The following is a 16,147-nucleotide window of genomic DNA, read 5'->3' as shown; positions in this document are numbered from 1 at the left end:
AAATTTACTTTAAATCTTCTGAACTTTGGATAACTTCACTGTCCTCAACTCTTAAACTGATTCAACACTTTCTAGGACACTACGAGCCATATTCTCAGTATTATTTATTTACTTGTATTTGCACAGTTTGTCTTCGTTTGCACATTGGTGGTTTGTCAGCCTTTGTGTGCAACTTTTCATTAATTATATTGTATTTCTTTATTCTATGACTGCTTGGAAGAAAATGAATGCCGGCGTTTATATAGAGAAACACATACACACATGCTTCGGTGAAAAAAAATTTACTTTAAGTTTTTTTTTTGAATGAGAACTGAGATGAGATATTTTTCACTCAGTGGTAATGAATCTTTAAATTCTTTATCCAGGAGGTAGAGAAATATGAAGACGCACACTCAGCGATTCAGGAATAACTCAATGTGATCCGATTTCTGAATGGGCACTCAGTCATAGAGTTTATCCAAAACTGGTTTGGTAGACTTGAGGATGTTAAAAGAAATTGAGACACGGGGATAAGGCAGGAACTGTTCAGGTGAATGATCAGGCATAATCTCAATGAATGCGAGCAAGCTTGAAGGGTCAGACGTTCTACTCCTGGTTCTTTTATTTTTGTCACTGACATTCAAACAAACAAATGCTGAATTTCTCAGCATCAATTTCCTGAGGATGCTAGTGTTGGAGAAAGGTCCAGTGAAGCTGATCCAACTGAAGAAAATATGATAGACAAGAAGATACCTGATAAATACTGTACATACTGGTCTGAAGTTAAGTGTTCAGCAGTTTGTGACATCCCAGTGATTTTCCACCACCTAGAAAGCACATGTCAGGAGTGGAATGGAATACTGTACATTCAGCTTGTTAGGGTGGGAGAGGCCTATTCTTGTTCCTATATGATTCTTGTTTCAAAACGGAACACTAAAGTGAGAAATTTTTTAATTGATTTACCTTACCAAGGACACACATCTCACATACAAATACCCAGTTTGTAATTGATTTTGTGTCAATGCAGATTGTACACGTAACTCCTTACACAGTTACTCAATGAAAGATCATTGCTGTTGTTAACAAAAATGCATATTTATCCACCTGTCGCAATGACAGATTTCTGCACAGCAATTAAATCTGTTAGTGTAGCTTAGAAAAAAGCAAGTCGATCTATTTCTAAGGATAAAAGATCTAGCATTTCTCAAGTAATTTTTTTGCGATTTATTTTCTGTATAGACTGGCTTTAAAATGGTATTGCATAATTAACTGCTAGATTTTATTTGTAATTTCTACTTTTTCCCTGAGTAAATCAGTGCTTTTAATCATATAATTAAGATTACATTTTAATTTTTCAAATGATCTTCAAAACATTCAGATAAAATAATCATAGAAATCAGTACTTGAGAACATTGTCTAAATAATTTTAAATTAATTTCTTTTAAATTAATCTCTCACATAAAACACTGACTTTTACCTTTGGCACCTAAACTTTACTTTGTAGATATGGATAAAGAAGACGCACTTGTATGTTTTGAAGAGCATATACGAGCATTAGAGAAAGAAGAAGAGGAGGAGAAACAGCGAGGTTTGCTTAGAGAAAGGAGAAGGCAGCGTAAAAATAGGGAAGCATTTCAGGTAAGTAATCAACAAATTTATAGATAATATCCATCTTAATCAAAAAATTCAGTGGTAGACTTGAAAGAAAAGCAGCTACTTTTAGAATGGTTGTATTCTTTTTCTAATGTCTTTTAAGAACCTTTCTGAAGTTATAAGCATTCTAATTTATAATTGGTACTTAAAATTTATTATATTAGATATATGACTAACAATTCATAATTATCTCACTCTTCAAGATCCAGCTTTTCATCTTCCACTAATAAGATGAAGCCCACACTGCATGTTGTAGTATATAACAAAGTAACTGCTCAACCTGTAGTTATTCCTTAAAATGTGTTACAGCATGATATAGTGTTCAAGTACCAGTGATCACAAGTTATGTATCAATTAATATAGTATATAATTTCTTGAAAATATGGACAAAATATTCTGCTTCATTTTGCAGACATTCTTAGATGAGTTACATGAAAGTGGACATTTACACTCAATGTCCACGTGGATGGAATTGTATCCTGCTATTAGTGCAGATATTCGATTCTCCAAAATGTTAGGCCAACCTGGTAAGATGAATTTGATTTATTTAAAATCCCTCATTCAGTACGTGTACCTAATGAACAATACAGTTTATTATTCTCAAATATATGTAATATTTGCTCTTACTACATTTAGGATCTACTCCACTTGATCTCTTCAAATTTTATGTGGAAGATCTAAAAGCCCGCTTCCATGATGAGAAGAAGATAATAAAAGATATTTTAAAGGTGATTGCACAATGTTGTATATAACATGGATGACAGATTTCATTGTACAGAAGCAGATTTATAACTTACAAAATGGTAAATTGTGTAGTTTATTGAAATCTGCTTTTGATTTTCGTGGTTTCCATATTATAAAAGAGCTCCAACTTTATAACGCTCATTATAGAGGTGCATTGTAACTATTGAATTTTTTTTTTAATTCACTGTGTACATACATCTACTGATGGTGTATGTACACAGTAAATTTTTTTTCTAATTTACTGTGTACATACACCATGAGGTGGTAAAATTGATAGTTGAGATTGCTCAATACAGGTGATTCCTGGAATCTGTAAACCAATTATTAATTTTCCATTAAATAAAGATACATAGAGTGATTTTTTTCAAATCCCTTTTCTATTGCGGCAAACACAAGCACTACTACTACTATATGATAACCACAACAGCACAGTATTAAACCTTAAGATTCTTTTATTGTTATTAGGTTAACTTTGTTAAATTTTCCTTGAATAATTATGTCAAATACTCTGAAAGTAAATGAAAACTATGTATCAATTTTCTTACACAGGATAAAGGATTTGTTGTAGAAATAAATACTACCTTTGAAGAATTTGGTACAGTCATTAGTTCAGACAAGAGAGCAGCCACACTTGATGCTGGTAATATTAAACTTACTTTCAACAGTGTAAGTAAATTTCTGAAGTTTTTTTCAATGAAGTGTGTTGAAGGTGACTAAATCAAAAGTTCTTGTATCTAATAATCAGGGAGAAATAAGCTGTGCTTTCCTTCTTTCCACGCTCCACTATAATTCAATTTTTATATCTCCTCCCTTCATTGTAGAAATCCAAATCACTGTTGGTCACACACCTTGCTTTCCTTCACTCTCCAGCCCTATGCTCACCACTTTCCTGCAGCACTGCTAATGTATTACTCACTTACAAAGTCCCCGCTGAGTGGGCCAAGTAATCCAGAAGTGTACATCCTTTTGTTCGAACTTTGACAGTTCCCAGTGATTGGACAGGAAAGCTGAAATGTTAATAATTAAAAGTGAAAGTCAAAATTAAGAGCTAAATGGTACAGTGGTGAGGTGGGTGGAGTAAGTTCTTTTTAATATTGAGGAACCACTGTTTGACATATGGTCATTGTAGTTATAGTTCCCTTAATTTCTGCTTTATTAACTTATTCAATTGTGTACACCTTTCCCTAGAGATTATAAGCAATCTTTTATTATCAATGTTAAGTGATGTAACATTGCTCTGTATGATCTGTCCGGAACTAGATAATTACTTGTGATTTCTATTAGTTATTAGAGAAAGCAGAAGCTAGAGAACGTGAAAGAGAAAAAGAAGAAGCTAGGAAATTAAAACGTAAAGAAACTGCTTTCAAGAGTATGTTAAAACAAGCAACACCACCCCTTGAGCCAGAATCAAATTGGGATGAGGTTTGTATAGTCGATGCCTTTGTAGAGCACATTTACAAATTTCAAATTTAGAATTACTCTTGAAGTGGGATACTTTTTAGGTTTTCAATAAATAATGTTTGAGCTAATGAAACTCATAAGCTTATTTATTTATTCCAGGTCCGAGAGAGATTTGTAAATGAGTCTGCTTTTGAAGACATTACAGTAGAATCTGAAAGAAAAAGACTTTTCAAGGAGTTTCTACAGATTCTCGAGGTAATTCTGGGAAAAGTTGCAATGGTATCGTGTTTTGCTCTCATCTTTCCAGCAGTATAACATGCTTGTTGTTAATTATCAGGGTACTTTTTTGACAAGCTATGTAGAGGTATCTAAATACCATGTAATAATTGTCTACAAATATGCACCACATTTTAAATTTAAATCAGTGGTTCTCAACATTTTTCTGCTCATGGCCCACTTGTGACTTTCATTTACCTCTTTAACCCCCATCCTCCTTAGTCTCCATTAGTTGCTAAAGTATTTTTTGTCAGCTGTACTAATTCTAATGGACAGTCAATATTTATGTTTTGACAGGTTATAGGTTACAAGTTAAATATAATGTTGCAGGGGTATATGAAAACTAAAACTATTTCAAAGCTCTGAATATGATACTTTTTTTTTATAATATATGTAATATATTCTTTCAACCAGTAACAAAACAGGCTTAATATTGTTGCTGTGGGTATTTAGTGAGACCCTTATGACTAATGCAAACTGGCAAGTTTTTGAATATTTGGTTGCAATTTGGTTAAAGATAATAGAAGATCACCTCTTTTCACAACATCAAGATGGTTACCAGCTTTTGGGCTAGCAAGTGAAAAGTTTGACTAGAACCATATTCAACTAAATAAGAGGTGGGAAATCCAATTTAAAAACAGCTGCTTTCTTTCTACCAGAGCTGTGGAAATTTATTTTGAATTCTCCGATATTAAGTGCAACTATTTACCTAGCATATTTACCCATTCATTTTATTCAGGGTTCTAATTAAATTATATGCAGTGTATTCATTTTTAAAATTTATATATTTTACTAGTATTTCATTAAAACAGTAAACTGGTGACCACCAGTCTCTTTTTTTTGCCTTGTAACCCCTATGAAATCCAGCATGATGCCCTGGAGGGCTATATGGCCCACATTGAGAACCACTGCTTTAAGTAACATGCTTTAAACTCAATTAATTAAATTGAGGTCATGATTTCTTCACTTTTGCAGCTTTGGTTATCTGTAAATTAATTATTGTATTTTACTTCATTCTGCTTGCTGTTATCTTTCAGTGCATGTACATACTTTAATTTCTGAAAATGTTAAATTTATTCAAATCAGCCAGTGTCTATGGAGAGAGAAGCAGTATTCTGAGTTACTTTGTCAAAAATTGTTTATTGTTTTGCATGTTGGTATCTCTTGTCATGTGTATTTCATTTATTTTTTACACATTAGCATGAATGCCAGCATCATCATTCAAAGAGCAAAAAACATTCCAAGAAATCTAAAAAGCATCACAGGAAGCATTCTCGCTCTCGTTCAGTAAGTGCTTGTAATTTAGTATATTTACCAATTTATTATGATATGCTGAACCATTTAACACATGAGCTGTATGCAAAACTTAATGACTTGTTATAGTCTCATCTCTAAATTTCAGTGTTGTCTTTGGTCATCTGTATAAGACTGGTTTTCTGCTGCCAGCTACCTGCCAGTGGCACTAATTGCAACAGTAACATTGGAATGCTTGTCACTTCATTTAAATACACTTGGGGCTGGTAACACCTGTGTTTAATTTCTTGATTAGCTTATAGACTGGCAAAACATGCATGTAGGGTTGCTAAGGAATCAATTATTGCATTTGCTGATATAAATAAATTGGATAGGTAAAATTAATGTTGTTTTTTGGCTTTGGTTGATCTTTTAGTTTACTGGTTCAGTAAATTTTCATCAGAAGCTTCATATAGTTTCAACAAATCAAATGGCAAGGTTTACCTTGATAGGTTCTTTATTCCTTTGATCAATGCATTATGGAACCAATCACAGAATGAGCTGTTCCTGATCTGATCATGTGTAGTGAGGTATGGTTAATTAATCTCATAGTAAAAAATCATGGACAGAACCAAGACCTGGAGCTCATAGAATGCATCCAGCCTCAACGGAGCATCTGGCTGAGTACCGAAGACTCATGCTGATCAACTATCTGGAATGTTCACCAATATCTTAAACCTCCCTCTTCAGCAGTCTGGCAGAGGTATCCATCTGCTTCAATTATACCAGTGCCTAAGAAGAATGTGATGATCAACCTTAATGACTATCATCCAGTAGCATTTGTGTTCACGGTGAGGAAGTGTTTTGAGAGGTTGGTGTTGAAGCATGTAAACTCTTGCCTGAGAGGCAACTTGGATCCACTCCAATTTGCCTATTGTCACAACAGGTCAATAGCAGATATCATTTCATTGGCTTTTCACTCAATCCTGGAACATCTGACAGCGAAGGTGCATACATCAAGATGCTCTTCCTTGACTACGGCTCAGCATTCAATTCTATCATCCCCTCAAAACTAATAAATAAGCTTCAGGACCTTAGCCTCAGTACCTCCTTGTACAACTGGATCCTCGATTTCCTCAGTTGCAGACCCCAGTCAGTTTGTATTAACAACAATATTTCCTCCACAATCTCACTCAGCACAGGTGCACAACGTCTGTATGGATAGCTCCTTGTTCCAGTTGCGTTATAATTATGATTGTGAGTCTTAGTGCAACTCCAATGCCATATTTAAGGCTGCTGTCGTTGGTGGTGAAAAATCAGCATTTAGGAAGGAGATTGAAAATCTGGTTGAGTGGTTCAACAGCAACAACCTCCCACTCAATGTTAGCAAGACTAAGGAGTTGATTATTGACTTCGGGAGGAGGAAACCAGATGTCCATGAGCGAGTCCTCATTGAAGGATCAGAGGTAGAGAGGGTCAGCAGCTTTAAATTCCTTAGTGTCAACATTTCAGAGGATCTGTACTGGGCCCAGCACATATAGTGGCATGCAAAAGTTTGGGCACCCCTGGTCAAAATTTCTGTTACTGTGAATAGTTAAATGAATAGAAAATGAACTGATCTCCAAAAGACAAAGTTAAAGATGGAACATACTTTTCAACATTTTAAGCAAGATTAATGTTTTTTTTTGTACAATTTTAGAGTGGGGGAAAAAAGGAAAGGAGCACCATGCAAAAGTTTGGGCACCCCAAGAGATTTGAGCTCTCAGATAACTTCTACCAAGGTCTCAAACCTTAATTAGCTCGTTAGGGTTATGGCTTGTTCACAGTCATCGTTAAGAAAGGCCAGGTGATGCAAATTTCAAAGCTTTATAAATGCCCTGACTCCTCAAACCTTGTCCCAACAATCACCAGCCATGGGCTCCTCTAAGCAGCTGCCTAGCACACTGAAAATTAAAATAAATGATGCCCACAAAGCAGGAGAAGGCTATAAGAAGATAGCAAAGCATTTTCAGGTAGCCGTTTCCTCAGTTTGTAATGTAATTAAGAAATGGCAGTTAACAGGAATGGTGGAGGTCAAGTTGAGGTCTGGAAGACCAAGAAAACTTTCCGAGAGAACTGCTCGTAGGATTGCTAGAAAGGCAAATCAAAACCCCAGTTTTACTGCAGAAGACCTTCAGGAAGATTTAGCAGACTGGAGTGGTGATGCACTGTTCTACTGTGCAGCGACACCTGCACAAATATGACCTTCATGGAAGAGCCATCAGAAGTTTGCAAAGGAACATCTAAACAAGTCTGATGCATTTTGGAAACAAGTCCTATGGACTGATGAAGTTAAAATAGAACTTTTAGGCCGCAATCAGCAAAGGTATGTTTGGAGAAAAAAGGGTGCAGAATTTCATGAAAAGAACACCTCTCTAACTGTTAAGCACAAGGGTGGATCGATCATGCTTTGGGCTTGTGTTGCACCCAGTGGCACGCGAACCATTTCACTGGTAGAGGGAAGAATGAATTCAATTAAGTACCAGCAAATTCTAGAAGCAAACATCACACCATCTGTAAAAAAAAAAGGCTGAAGGTGAAAAGAGGATGGCTTCTACAACAGGATAATGATCCAAAACACACCTCAAAATCCACAATGGAATATCTCAAGAGGCTCAAGCTGAAGGTTTTGCCATGGCCCTCACAGTCCCCTGACCTAAACATCATCGAAAATCTGTGGATAGACCTCAAAAGAGAAGTGCATGCAAGATGGCCCAAGAATCTCACAGAACTAGAAGCCTTTTGCAAGGAAGAATGGGTGAAAATCCCCCAAACAAGAATTGAAAGACACTTAACTGGCTGCAGAAAGCAATTACAAGCTGTGATACGTGCGAAAGGGGATGTTACTAAGTAGTGACCATGCAGGGTGCCCGAACTTTTGCTTCAGACTCTTTTCCTTTTTGTTATTTTGAAATTGTAAAAGATAGAAATAAAAAGTAATCTTGCTTAAAATATTAAAGAAATGTGTCATCTTTAACTTTATGCCTTTTGGAAATCAAGTCATCTTTTACTCGCTTAGCTATTCACAGTAAAAGAAATTTTGACTGGGGTGCCCAAACGTTTGCATGCCACTGTAGGTGCCATTATGAAGAAAGCACAGCAATGAAACTACTTCCTTTGGAGTTTCTAAAGATTTAACATGTCATATATAATTGACAAACTTCTATAGATGTGGTGGAGTGTATATTGACTGGTTGGATAATGGGCTGTTATGGAAACACCAATGCCCTTGTACAGAAAAGCCAGCAAAAGGAAGTGGATAGGGCTCTGTCCATCTTGGGCAAAGCCCTCCCCCCATTGAGCAGATCTGTACCCCCAGCGTCCAGGCCATGCTGTCTTCTCAGTGCTGCCGTCAGAAGGAAATACAGGAGCTTTAGTACCCGCACCACCCAGTTCTTGAACAGTTATTACCTTTCAACCATCGGGCTCTTGAACCAGAAGGGATAACTTTACTCATCCCATCTCTGAACTACTCCCACAATCTATGGACTTTTCAAGGACTTTTCATTTCATGTTCTTGATATTTATAGCTTATTCATTTATTACTATTGTTTTTTATTCTTCCCTTTTTGTTTCTCCTGTTGGGTGCAGTCTTTCATTGATACTATTGTGTTTCTTGTATTTACTGTGATTGCCCACAAGAAAATGAATCTCAGGTTTGTAAATGTGACATATGTACTTTGATAATAAATTTATTTTATACATCTAGTTTTGGAATAGGCCTTTTGTTTCTTCTAGTCTGCAGATGCGTTCAGTGATAGCTGCATTCTAGGACCATTCTGAGGAAATACAGAAATGTGCAGATTAATAATGGAAAAAATGGTTAGACTGAACCTGATGAAGGAAGTTAGCAGTTGAGTGCCTCCATAGAAATATTCTTCAATACAATATGCTTAAAGTCTCTTTGAGAGTTCTTAGCAGCTTGTATGTTAGTTAATAACTTCAAAGCATTTCCTTAAGACATGGAAGCAGAATTAGGCCATTCAGCCCATTGTGTCCACTCCGCCATTTCATAATGGCTGGTCCCAGATCCCATTCAACCCCATACACCTGCCCTGTGCTCTATGAAGATGATTTCATCTTCATAGGCCAATATTAGTATATTTAGTATATTTATGGCTTTTTGCACCTACTTCGATACCTAATAAGAGCATGGATGATCTTGGCTCAGCGTCACTTTTATGGCTGTTCCCCAGAAACCTATACCCTATATAGTTCTTTCATGTTCTTGAAAATATTTAATGATTCAGCATTCACAGCTTTCTGGCGTAGAAAATTCCAAAAGATTCCCAACCCTTTTGCAGAAGTAGTTTCATTTCATCTCCATCTCAAATGGATAACCCTTATTCTGGAACCTGTGCCATTTAGTTTGAGATTCCCAATCTCTCTTTCCCCCACATGCCCTCCCCCCCCCCCCACCACCAGCAATGACCTTGGGAAGGTCACTCAGAATCTTGTGCCTCTATAAGACCATACCTCATTATTTAAACTCCATTGATTAAATGTTTAATATGCTCAATCATTCTTTGTAAGATAACCCCTTTTAATTATCCTGTTGGATCTCTGAACCATCCGTAATGCAACTATATCTCTTGTCAAGGAGACTCATGATTATACACAAGAACAATAAACAGGAGAGGTCACTTGGCCCCTTGCACCTGCTCTGATATTTAATAAAACACAACTGTTCTTTTATCATGTTAACACTTACCTGCATTAATCCCATAATTAATTCTCTTCATGTCTCAAAATGGATGCATCACTGTCTGATGTGTACTCGGGATCCAAATCTCCACAGCACTCAGATGGTGAATGCATTCACTACATTGTCAGTGAATATATTTCTTCTCATAATTTTCACAGATAACTGACTCCTTGTGAGACTGTGGTCCCTTGTTCTAGACGTAAACAGACAACAATGCATGGGGACTTGTCAAAGTACCAAATTTCAGTGGTTTGTTTGACTTTTGATTCATATTTATTTTCAAGCCGAAGTTCAGTTATCATTCAACCAATACAGCTGAACAAAACCGTTTTCCTCTGGGGTGAAGGTGCAACACAGATTACCAACAAAGCGTAGCACATAGTGTTGGGCGGTAGTGCAGTGGCACCGGCACTGGACTTCAAGTCCAATGGGCCCAAGTGACATGACTGTAGTCCTGGTCCAGCTACTGAACGAACATTGGATGGCGGGACCAAGTGAACACTGGAGGACAACACCAATGGGAGTAGCTAGGCCCCAACCTAGCAAGGATTCCAGTGCACCACACAGAGGCTCTCCCACACCTCCTCTCTCCTGGGTGACTGCAACAGTTGAGCCCAAGTTTGTGCCTAGACCTCACCATAGCTGAGGCAATGTAGCTCCTCTGCCATCGGGCTCGCGAGTAAACCAATGAACTGGCTTTGGAGTATTTTTATATTACCAATGTCCAACAGGGTCTTGCAATCCCAATAACAAGTCCAAGACAGTCACTTGCACCGCTCACCATATCAACACAACAACGGTAAGCAACAAATCTAGGCAACAAAACAAGAAGGGTACGCAATAAGTCCAGCTGTATCGCTACCGAGCAACTTGCTGATGAGATAGTCCTGCAATACTTGGTGTTCTTGGTATCCAACAGTGGCTTGCAATCATAAATAAGACATACTGAACAAACAAATACACCTTTGATTGGACCCGAAGTGACCGTTGCATCCAAGCATGCCCCCATCTTACCAGCATATTTGAATATTTCTAAATGTTTCTGAACCAGTGTTAAATTTCAACTCTTGAGTCCTGGCCAGAGACATCATTTACTTTTATCTCACAGGATGGTTGCAGCAATGAAGTGGCAGGTGGACTTATAGTGTAGGGAAGTGCATAATTTTGCATTTTTGGTAGAAGGAATAAAGATGTGGAGTATTTTTTAAATGTGGAAAAAAATTCAAGAATCAGGTGCAAAGGAACTTGAGTTCTCATGCAGGATTCCCTAAAGGTTGACTCACAGGTTGATTTGGTGGTGAGGAAAGCAAATGGAATGTTAGCATTCATTTTCAGAAGACTAGAATAGAAAAGCAAGTATATAATGCGAAGGCATTGGTCAGATGGCACGGAGTATCGCGAGCAGTTTGCAGCCCCTATCTAAGAAAAAATGTGATGGCATTGGAGAGGGTCCAAAGGAGGTTAGTGAGGATAATCCCAGGAATGAAAGGATTATCATATGTGTTTAGAGGAATGAAGGGGGATCTCATTGAAACATATCGAATATCGAAAGGCCTGGATAGAGTGGATGAGGAGTGGATGTTTCGTATAGTGGGAGGGTCTAGGTCTGGAGGGCACAGCCTCAGAATAGAGGGCCATTCATTTAAAACAGTTGAGGAAAAATATCTTTAGCCAGATGGTGGTACGTCTTTGGAATTCATTGTTAGATGAGGCTGTGCAGGCCAAGTCATTGGCTATATTTAAGGAGGAGGTTTAGTGTTTGTTGATCAGGGCATCAAAGGTTACAGCAAGAAGGCAGGAGAATGGGGTTGAGAGAAATAATAAATTAGTCCTGATGGAACGGCAGAGCAGTCTTGATGGGCTAAATGGCCTGATTCTGCTCCTATGCCTTTTGGTCAATGACCACCCCACCCATCCCACCTATCCCCTGTTGGAAGCCATGTGGCTGCTAAAACATACTCCCACCTTTAGAAATAATCCCTTGAGCTCAATACAATCTACTATTGGTCAAATACCCTGATCTTCTAATATGATGTTTTTGTAGCTTCATTGCTCAAAATGTGTATTTAATTCTTTAGGGTTCAGAATCAGAAGATGATGATTATCACCACTCTAAGAAGAAAAAGCGCTCACATTCAAAGTCTCCTTCAGACCGATCCTCGAGTGATGAGTCAGGTAACCTAAACCTCGTTGATTCCTTTTTGTGTAAACTTAAAATTTTACTTAAAGTCGATTTATGAAGGATTTCCTTTTCCCTTCAGAGCGGAGTTATAAAAAGTCTAAAAAACACAAGAAAAAGGGCAAGAAGCGAAGACGCAAGTCTGTAAGTCTCAGGCCATTTGTTTTCATTGTAGAATCTGCACATTGAATAGCATCTTCATAGCCCAAAGCATACAAGTACATTGCTGACCCTGATATCACCCTGAACCTACTCAGAATGGTCCCGCCTTGTTCCTTTCTAAGTTTTATCATTCTTTTTCTACTCAAATTCATTATTATACTAAAACTCCTTACGATGATTTTCTGATTATATTACAATCTGGGTGGAAATTGATGAAAATATGATTGCAAGGAAAGTTACTGGAGAATGGAATTCCTCTGTGAGCCGGTGTAGATTCACTGGGCTGAAATGGCTTCCTTGTGTTGAAAGAAAAATGGAAAAGGATCATCAAAAGTTTGATTTGGCATCATTTAATTAATACATCATTTTGTTGTTTCTCATACATGTATCAATGCTGGTGTATAATGTGTTATGGATATACACGGATTGTGCTTTTAACATGGGTTTTCACCATAAAGTTGTTTTTAGTAGAATATCCTTCTTTCTTTGTTTCCAGATTGTGGTCATATTTGCTTAATACTTTAAAATATTTTTCCTAATATTTCTGGCAGTATTCCAACTAAACATGGTACTATAGAGTATGTAGTTGGTGGTGGATGGTCAGAATCATTCTCCCAGCATTGAAATATCAAATATTAGAGGATGTATGTTTAAGGTGATGGGGCAGGAGGTGGCAGGAGTAATCTCCTCCTTTGTTTCCTTCAGTATCCTGGGATATATTCCATCAGGGGACAACCATTTTAATGATTTTTGTGACACAACATCCCCTCCATAATATCAACATGCTCTAGAATATCAAACTACAGCTTCTAATCTCCTCATCATCCATGTCCTCCTCGGTGAATACAGTTGTGAAACATTCATGAAGGACCTCACCCACTTCCTTTGGCTGCACACATATTTCTTCTCCCTTTCCTTAACTAGCTTGTTCATAATGTACGACTAAAATACCTTAGAATTCTCCTTAATCTTATTTCATAGTGCCTTTTAGCTTTCTAATTTTGTGTACAAGGTTCTTCCTGCTGTCTTTATATTCCTCGAGCCTTTGCTGATTTCATCTTCCTAAATCTGTCTTCTTTTTGATTAAACTTACAATATTTCTCATCATTCAAGGTTTGTAAATTTTGCCATCCCTGTCTTTCATCCTGACAGGAACATTCTGGTGTTGAATTCCAGCCAGTTGGCTGTTAGAAAGATATGCTGGGGTGGATTTACACCTATCTACTCTCCCCAGCTACTACCTAATACTGTTGTAATTAGCCTTCCTACGAGTTAACACTTTCACCCAAAGACCAGACTTATCCTTAACCGTAGCGATCTGAAAACTAATGTTCACTCTTCAGAAAATGCTTCCTTGCTTAAACTTTGATCACTTGGCCAGTTCATTTCCCAATATGACCTCATCCTAGTTGGACAGTCTACATATTGTTTGAAGAAAACCCCTAGGATGCACCTGACAAATTCTGCCCTGTCTTAGCCTTGGTACTATTTTCAAAATAAATGTATTATCAAAGCATTATAGGTTACCATATATTGCCTTGAGATTTATTTTCTTGCAGGCATTTACGGGGGTGGCCGGGGGTGGGGGGAGAGAAGAGTCCTTGAAAGTGAATCTATAGTTCATGGGATCAGTGCAGAGTATATGTGAATGAAGTTATCCTCATTAGTTGTGGAGCCTGATGGTTGTAGAGTAATACCTGTTCCTGAAATTGGTGGTGTGGAGCCTTAGGCTTCTATACCTCCTGCCTGATGGTAGTAGCAAGAAGAGGGCATGGCCTGGATGTTGGGGGTCTTTGAGGATGGGTGCTGCTTTCTTGTAGCTGTGCTGTATGTAACCTCTCAATGATTGATGGGAATCTCAATCAATATCAGGAAAATTAAAATCACTCACTGTTCTGTTGTTTTTGTAGTTGTCCATGACCTGCCTGCATAACTATTTTTCTAGTCCTGTCAGTACTGTGTGACCTACAGTATAACCCCACCATTGTGATTACACCTTTCATTATGCCTGAGCTTTCTCCATATGGCCTGACTGGATGAGTGTTCAAAGTTGTCCCCTCTGAGTACAGCCGTGACATTCCCTCGAATTCGTAATGCAGATTCCCCATCTTGTTTACTTCTATTCTGTTGAACTAAGTTTCCATAATGGCTACAACATCATTGTTCTGTGTACTAATTTCTGCTTTAAGCAGAGCCTCCTCCCCCATTATACTCCTTTCATTTAAAATAAATACATTCGGGCTATCATTTCTGCTGTATTTATTATGCTGATTCTGCCTGTTAGCTGACTTAACTTCATCTTCTCTTCAGTCACTCCACCTGCTGACCTATTACTCAGTTCCTTATTGTGTAACTTTGATTACAGAGGATGTCTGCACACTGCATCATTTGGAATAGCATTAGTTTGTAGCACCAAGATCATTTTTTCCAACCAACCAAAACTGATAAGTGATGGAAATGTTGGTTAAGTTAGTTGCTAAAGTGAAGAATTCTTTCAGAGTTTCTGGCTGATCAAGTGCCTATTTATCCTTCTCACATTTACCCACATTTGGTCTGTACCATCCTTTGATGATTCAAGTGCTCATCCAGGTACTCTGAATGTTGTGAGAGTACCTGTCATCCCCACCTTCTCAGGTAGTGTATTCTAACTTGTAAGCATCCTCTGGGTGGGTAAAAAAAAAACTCAATTCCCCCTGAAACTGCTTGTTCCTTACCTTAAACCCTATCCATCTCTCTCATAGTACTACATATCTCTATCACATCTCTCCTGAGCCAAGGAAAACTAACTGAAACATTTCATCCCAGGGCATACCCGGTTGAATTACCTACATCAATCTGCAATGCAGTCATGTCCTTCCTACTGTGCAGCGACTAGAGCATATTAAGCAGATTTTATGCCAGCTGTGCTTCAACTGATGTTTTAAAAGTTTCTACCAAGATGTCCCCCTGTTATACTCTATGCTCCATCTAATGAAGGCAAGCATTGGGTATGCTGCCTTCACCATCATATCTACTTGTGCTGTCACCTTCATGGTTCTTGTAAATCAAAGACCCTATGTTCCACTATATTTGTTAGGCCACTACCATTATATATGTCCTACCCTATTAGATCCCCAAAATGCAACATCTCACAGTTGTCAGTTTTAAATTTCATCTGCCATTGTACCAAAAAGGCTGATATGAATGTTCCCAAACCAGAAACCATGGATAAACTGGGAGATCCATTTCCGCTTCTAAAATCTAGGTCTGCAGTGTGTAGCACCATGCTTAAGGACAACTCTTGAATAAACCTCTTGTAGATAAAATAAATTCTTCACCTCACAATTTACTTGTTATGATCTTGCATATTATTCTCTACCTGCACTGTATTTTCTAGCTTTTACTCTTTGATATTATTGTTTTATCTTGTTTTACCTCAATACGTTGTGTAATGTGATCTGTATGAACAGTATGCAAGACAAATTTTTCACTATATCATGGTACATGTGACAACAATAAACCAATACCAATAACTAGTTCATCAGATTAGCCTCCTCACTATTAACAACATCTGCAGTCTTCCTAATTATAAATTTGTGTACATTAACGTATTACTGTATATTCTGAAGTATAAGCTGACCCCTCCCCGCCTTTCAAGGTTAAAAAAGTGACTTTTTTATGTTACCTTTGTATAAGCTGACCCCTTTTGTAGAGGTTTTTGTTTTAACCAGAAAAGATCACAAGATCTCACATGCTGGTACTCAGCTTTGCCGGATCCGGAACCTGGAAATTTTGTG

At 37.6% G+C, this 16,147-nt stretch overlaps 1 protein-coding gene across 5 annotated transcripts in view; it reads left to right on the top strand.

Annotated features, from left to right (window-relative positions):
- prpf40a (PRP40 pre-mRNA processing factor 40 homolog A) overlaps positions 1–16,147 on the top strand; it is an 85,201-nt gene that overhangs the window by 60,501 nt on the left and 8,553 nt on the right. For all 5 annotated transcript variants that reach the window (XM_063052264.1, XM_063052262.1, XM_063052263.1 and 2 more), the window contains 9 exons: positions 1,484–1,617; positions 2,045–2,159; positions 2,269–2,360; positions 2,926–3,042; positions 3,661–3,798; positions 3,937–4,032; positions 5,254–5,340; positions 12,109–12,205; positions 12,292–12,353. In XM_063052264.1, the coding sequence (XP_062908334.1) occupies positions 1,484–1,617; positions 2,045–2,159; positions 2,269–2,360; positions 2,926–3,042; positions 3,661–3,798; positions 3,937–4,032; positions 5,254–5,340; positions 12,109–12,205; positions 12,292–12,353 (938 nt within the window). The remainder of the gene's footprint in view (positions 1–1,483; positions 1,618–2,044; positions 2,160–2,268; positions 2,361–2,925; positions 3,043–3,660; positions 3,799–3,936; positions 4,033–5,253; positions 5,341–12,108; positions 12,206–12,291; positions 12,354–16,147) is intronic.

This window comes from Mobula hypostoma, chromosome 6, assembly GCF_963921235.1.
Source record: "Mobula hypostoma chromosome 6, sMobHyp1.1, whole genome shotgun sequence".
Taxonomy (NCBI): domain Eukaryota; kingdom Metazoa; phylum Chordata; class Chondrichthyes; order Myliobatiformes; family Myliobatidae; genus Mobula; species Mobula hypostoma.
Note: the sequence above shows the minus strand (reverse complement) of the source record. Positions and strands in the feature narration are given on the sequence as shown.